The sequence below is a fragment of the Phalangium opilio genome, unplaced genomic scaffold (assembly GCF_054372755.1).
Source record: "Phalangium opilio isolate 3A_F unplaced genomic scaffold, DU_Popi_V2 ptg000032l_1, whole genome shotgun sequence".
NCBI classification, from domain to species: domain Eukaryota; kingdom Metazoa; phylum Arthropoda; class Arachnida; order Opiliones; family Phalangiidae; genus Phalangium; species Phalangium opilio.
The window spans coordinates 1,789,126-1,795,481 of NW_028324159.1; the positions used below are offsets into that span (position 1 = coordinate 1,789,126).

A 6,356-nucleotide genomic window follows, 5' to 3' on the forward strand; every position below is an offset into this window, starting at 1 on the left:
CGATACCGGCCGCACGAAGCGACCGAAAGATGGACTGGTGCGAGACGCTATCAAAAGCTTTCGCGAGGTTGATTGAAATGGCCCAGACTTCCTTCATATTCTTCTTGGAGTGCGTAAGGATGTAATACAAGAGGCGACGTAAAGCGCGCGCCACCGAAGAGTGATGGACACTATGAAACGCTTTAGCCACGTCAATAGACACTAGGGAAAGGGCGCGCCGGTTTTTAGCAGCATTGATAGGTATTCCAACAAGATCGTGTTGGCCATGGCACCATCTTCAGTCACAAAGGCTTGTTGGGCAGGGTTAAAGTCAAGTGAAAGGCGCAGACGATAGGCAAGGATGTTATGTAGAACCCGGATAAAAATAGAGAGTATTGTGATTGAACGGCAATTGATAGTGCGAGAGAGGTCGCCATTTTTCGGTATGAGGACTGTGCGACAGTTCTTGAGGGCCGCGGGAATATTACGATAGTACAGAAACGCGTTATAGAAACACAGGAGCGCTTTAGGGTTGAGTTTGCGCAGGTTCTTGAGGATAAGGCCATCGGGCCCTGGGGACGATGACGCCTGACGAAGAAAGGCCGAGGTAAGTTCCGCTTCAGTGACTGGGTAGTATGTAGGTGAGTGCAATGGCTTAGCGACAAATGGCGCAGAGTCGATAAGACCAGGTTTAGAGAAAAGAAAGCCGTAAGTGTCGCGTATATCGTCGCTATCGGGACTAAGAGACGACTCTGAGGCGGGAACGAGGATGAGTTTAGCGAGTGTCCGGCGGTTCCATTTGAAAAGGCGTTGGAAAAAGCCGTATTGTTTACGTTTTGAAGCGCGACGCCTCAGGTTGGACGGCGGATGGGTTGGCTTTGATTGTGGGGGACGTGGTAGCTGATTATGAAGATAGGCCATTATATCGTCAAGGACACAGGCGTCATGTGCAATAAGTTTGCGTGCAATGTCCACGACCTCAGTAAAAGAGTCCCGATCGGTCGTCAGAGACTCAAAAAATGCAGGAAATCCCACGGGAATGGAAATAGGAGGCTTTGCCGAAGGAAGTGTAGGTGCTACGGATGGTGTGGGCAAGAACCGGTTAGCAGCTTTAATGGACCGTAGAAGGGAAACGGAGGTACGATAGTTGCGAGTACGGCGGTGTTGTGTGATCTGTTGTAAGGTGCGCATAGTGAATGTTTGCGATAAAGCGAGATTGATGTGAGGTTTGTCTAGGGGAATTGCGCTCTCTTAGGCTGCCAAAGCGACAGATAGTGCCGGGGGCCAACGGGCGCTTGAAGGATGATCGTTGGTATCCGCTGTTGGTGTGACTTGCAGGGGGATAAGGGCGAATCGGGAGTGGATTGTACAATGGGAGTAGAGGGCACCGAAGTTGCCAATCGATCGGGATCGCGTAGAGAGCGGGACGAGTTCCTTATATTGGGGTTGCTTCCGTTTATTATGAATGGCGGTCACGGATTTCGAGCGAAAAAGCCTCAAAAGTGCGAGGTTGATAAAAGGAGTATTAGGCGCTAAGTCACTTTCGAGCTTCGCGAGGGTAGCCGTTTGCTCGTTATCCCAGTAGCACGAAGCGGGAGTTATCGGAGCATAATTCAGAGATATGGAGACGCCGTTGGTGAACGTGCAAACCACCAGAGGAGCTAAAAGAACGTGCGCAATAGGAGCACTAAAAGGCTAGAGCTTGAGCAGGCAATGTCGAGTTGGAATCACCCGAGCGCGAACGACAACGCGGGAAATGGGGAGAGACGCCGAAAACCGCATCGGAAACAAAACGCAAGAGGGGCAGGTATATTTCAGACTAGACAGGGGAAGGCCGTGGGAGAGCATGTGTTTCTGCCAGGTTTTATGATCGAAAAAACTGCAATGCACATAGTGCAAGAATTAGTATACTCAAAGTATACTATGTTACATGCCATAATTCGTTAAACAGAAATGTAAATTAAACAAAAATTGAAACGCGAAGAATAAAAAAATGTGTCGAAAAAAATGTGTAAGGTTGTAGATCAATAAATGACGCGTTATTTTTATAAATCGATTTGACGTCTATAGCTGGAGCATTCTTCGTCGCTTGCTTCGTAATTAGTGTTGAAGGTGGTCATGTGTTTCGAATTATGGTCGACGCAGTTGAAACACTCAAGTGGACCATCGGCTTGGCAGTCCACATACTCGTGACGATGTCCGCAATAGGCGTAGACTGGATGGACGGATTCGCAGGTCGCGCGGGTGTGGCCGAAAGCCTGACAGCGATTACAACGTCAAACGTTTTATTTTTCGCGACCGCACACCGAGAGAACCTGATAAACAAATAACCGACACTCGAGATCGCGTGAAACAGACGCGCAGGAACCTAAATTACGCAGTTGGTGCCTCGGCGCGATTTATAAGTCGTGAGAACGGAAACGTCATCGGGCGAAGCTTCTAATCCGTTCTGAGCTAGGATGTGTTCTTTAATGTCGTCGTGGGAATAGGTATCATCGATGTTAAACACTGTGAGGAGAGGGTGACGTAGCTTTGCGTAGTCACAGCGAAGCGCGGTGGAGAGAGCAGGGGTCTCGGAGACGAATTGCCGGAAGCGGGCCATGTCGCACTCTTCGCGAAGAGAAATGGCAACACTGTTCCGATTACATGGGCGAATCGCGGTAATGCCAAGTTTCAAGTGGGCATTATCGGCATTGGTGGCAAGAAGTTTAAGAACATCGGCAGAAGTCATAACATTATCGGTGGGGTAGAACAGAAGCGTTTTGATAGTGCTGGTGGACAAAGGCGGGGTCGGAACGGAACGCGATGACGCGTTGACAACGAAGGTACAATGTAAACCGCGGAAGGTTGAGAGCAGACTTGTAAATAGTGATAATTTTGTCGGGAGCCCTGCGGGCACCCGACCCCCCCCCAAAGAAGAATTTTCTTGGGTACCCGGGACTCCCTAGTGGTCGAAGGTAAATAAACAAAATGTGAGGGAGGGCACAGTTTTGAGGGGTAATATTCGTCATTACATTTTTCCCCTTTTTGAAAGCTGTTTTGAGTTGTCGTTATGGGTGAGAGTTATTATTATTATTATTATTAATCCCAACGCCTCTCACTCCTCCTTCTACGTCACTTGCTCGGATGATGACGAATTTTCACGACTATCGGATCCTGACCTCTGGCCGGTTGATTGTATACTCGCTGAATTTGGTGGGCCACTTCGTGACAGTTATAAACACAGCTCTGAGCTTCCACCTCCCACGAACCAATAGCGTCATGGGAGAATTGTCTATTGCTTATCAAAACGTTCGCGGCTTACGTACCAAATCTCGGGAATTCTTTAAAAGTGTTGTTTCTTTGGACGTTGATGTTCTTGCAATAACTGAAACCTGGCTTTATCAGGAACATTTCAATAATGACTTTTTTCCAAACTCTTATCAAGTGTTTCGCGCGGATCGCCCTGATCCTCATTACCAGAGTGTTCGTGGTGGAGGCTCTCTGCTCGCAGTGAGGAGTGAGTTCATGGCAAGTCGGCGCAGAGATCTGGAAATGGTGGACGAATGTGTATTCATTGAACTTAAAACTTCTTCTTCGACCGCTCTTCTCATAGGTTGTGGTTATTTTAGACCCACGATCAATGACCAACAATATGAACTTTATTCGCGTTGTGTTATCAACTCTCTTCGTGACTTCCAAGGGGACATAATTCTCTTAGGAGATTTTAACCTTCCCGGAATTAACTGGGACTTTTTCACTACGCAATGGTGTACCTCCCCAGTTGCAAAGAAAGCCCAACACATTTTTGAAATTTGCTATTCTATGAACCTGCATCAGCATAATACTTTAAAAAATGTTAGTAATAATTTGTTAGATCTGTGCTTGTCTAATGTCAACGGATTATTTTTAGATCACTTACGGGATCCACTCGTTCCAATTGATGAATATCACCCCCCCCCCTTTACGATTAGTTATCCCTACTCACTGTTAAAATTTATCCCACCAATTACTTCTGTGTTTCAGTACGATAAGGGTGACTTCGTTGGCTTTTATAACGCTCTTAAAGAATGTGACTGGGAAGGAATTTACTCCTCGGAAGATGTTGATTACTGCGTGACCCTGCTGACAGGTTTCATTCAAAGCCTCATGACTAGGTTCATACCACGAAAACGTCCACGGGGTAAACCGTCATTTACTCACTTTTTCTCCAAGGAGTTAATACTCCACATTAGACAAAAAAGGTACTTCTATAAAAAACACAAACGGACGGGGGTGCACTCGGACTTCGTTGCCTTTAAGAAACACCGTGCCTTGGTTCGGCTTCTTACAACTCGGGACAAAAAGACTCATGCCGCTAATGTTTGCAACGAGGCTCGTACTCACCCCAAAAGTTTTGGAGTTTAGTGGGGGGTAACTTAAAATCAGGCAATCACACCATCTCGCTAAAGTCAGGCAAGGACCTAATTACGGACCTGAAAAACTGTCCGTTATTTTCGGGAATGTATTTTCTAAGATTGCGGTTGATGACGGTCAGCTTGGAAACTATTGCGCTCCCCCTTCGCTAATGCCAGTCAACTTCTCACTCCCAGTTCTATCACAGTCAGAAATATACTCAGCCATTAAACAAATGCCCGCGAAATTTACCACGGGGGATGATGGTATTCCGGCTTTTATCATCAAGGGCTGCCACGAAATATTGCTTAAGCCTCTTGAGTACATTTTTAATCTGTCACTGAAAAAGCAATACTTCCCAGCCTCCTGGAAAAAAGCTTTGATCGTTCCGGTTTACAAAAACGGCTCAGCTTGCGACCCAGTCAATTATAGGCCGATCTCCCTCCTTTGCGTCTTGGCTAAAATTTTTGACAAACTCATCCACTCTAGTCTACAACGTTGGTTCGGTACTTTCCCTAATGAGTGTCAACATGGTTTTATCCCTGGCAAAGGTGTGGACACCAACCCAACGACCTTCATGAATTTTGTCTCTCCCGTGGTTGAAGCTCGTGGACAAATTGACACCGTTTACCTCGATCTGGCGAAAGCCTTTGATAGGGTATCACATTCACTCTTGCTAGCGAAATTGTCTTCTATGGGAGTCTCGGTTGGCTTACTAGGTTGGTTAAGTAGCTACCTAACGGGCAGAATTAACAAAATTAAATGTAACGGGGTTATCACGAACTATTCTTACCCAGTCACATGTGGAGTCCCTCAAGGGTCATCCTTGGGTCCTTTGCTCTTTAATATTTATTTATACGACCTTCAATTTGTGGTTCAGCATTCCTTCCTCCTCCAACTCGCGGATGACAATAAACTTTGTAAAAGTATTAATTCCCTAGCAGACACCGCTCTCCTCCAGAATGACCTCAACGCTATCTCTAGGTGGTGCGCGCAAAACAACCTGCCTATTAACCCCAAAAAGTCAGTCCACGTCTCATTCACCAGGCGCGTTTGTCGTATGATAAATACTTCCTATACGATGGAGCGCTCAGCGATTCTTCGTAAAACCCTGGTGCGAGACCTGGGCGTACTATTTGACTCCGCTCTTTACTTCCGGGAACACGTAAATAACCAGTTTAGTAAATGGCGTAGGACCCTCGCTGTTGCCCGTAAGCTCACCAAACCACTAAATTCCCTCTACCATTTCCGACTACTTTATCTTACCTTGGTACGTTCTCGAGCCTTCTACGGGTGTATCGTTTGGGGGGGATGCTCAAATTATCTTTTGGAAAAAATTGAAAGGGTGCAAAGAAAATTTGTGGAGTTTTGCCATACTTTCTTCTTATCAACTCTGCCGTATGATTATCAGGGCCTACTTAGTACCTTAAACATTCCTAACTTCACCCATTACTTGCAAATCTCGAGGGTCAGATTTGTTCACAAACTTCTAAATAACAGAATCCCATCTAGCTCTCTCCTCCAAAAACTCGCCTTCTCTGTGCCTAAAAATCTTAGGACTAATTGTACGTTTTACGTTCCCCGTTTTTCAATAAACCCAATGATACAAATGCAGGTTGCGTGCAACAGCATGCCTTCGCATTTTGATATCTTCAGTGATCCTCTCACATCAATCCGTTGACATTGACAATGACTTAAATTTATGTTACCTAACTCCCTATTAATACCTTTACACGCGATAATTTTCCTCCATTGACTTAATAATTCATTCAAAATTTTCAAGTGATGTTTTAAAATTAACTATATTGTCGCGTAAAGCTTCCCTTAATTCTTTCTTATTCTTTAAGAAATATTTAACAAAAGTTTCGTATCCCCTGTGTATGTTATTCACATAACCTTAGACTTCCTTATTCATTCTTCTTCCCATTGTAATTGAATTACTGTTAATTTTCTTCAAATAGTTACATAAACTCCCTGTAATATGATTTATTCCGTGTTAATAC

General features: G+C 45.3%; 1 protein-coding gene across 1 annotated transcript; it reads left to right on the forward strand.

Annotated features, from left to right (window-relative positions):
• Positions 1–3,240: 3,240 nt before the first annotated feature.
• On the forward strand, positions 3,241–4,365 carry LOC149684738 (uncharacterized). Its single transcript, XM_089870965.1, has one exon. It carries the CDS (start codon positions 3,241–3,243, stop codon positions 4,363–4,365), a length of 1,125 nt encoding a protein of 374 aa, XP_089727091.1.
• Positions 4,366–6,356: the final 1,991 nt, after the last annotated feature.

Bases quoted from the DNA above. Each gene is read 5' to 3' on its own strand.
- LOC149684738 (XM_089870965.1), top strand. From the start codon at position 3,241: ATGGGAGAATTGTCTATTGCTTATCAAAACGTTCGCGGCTTACGTACC.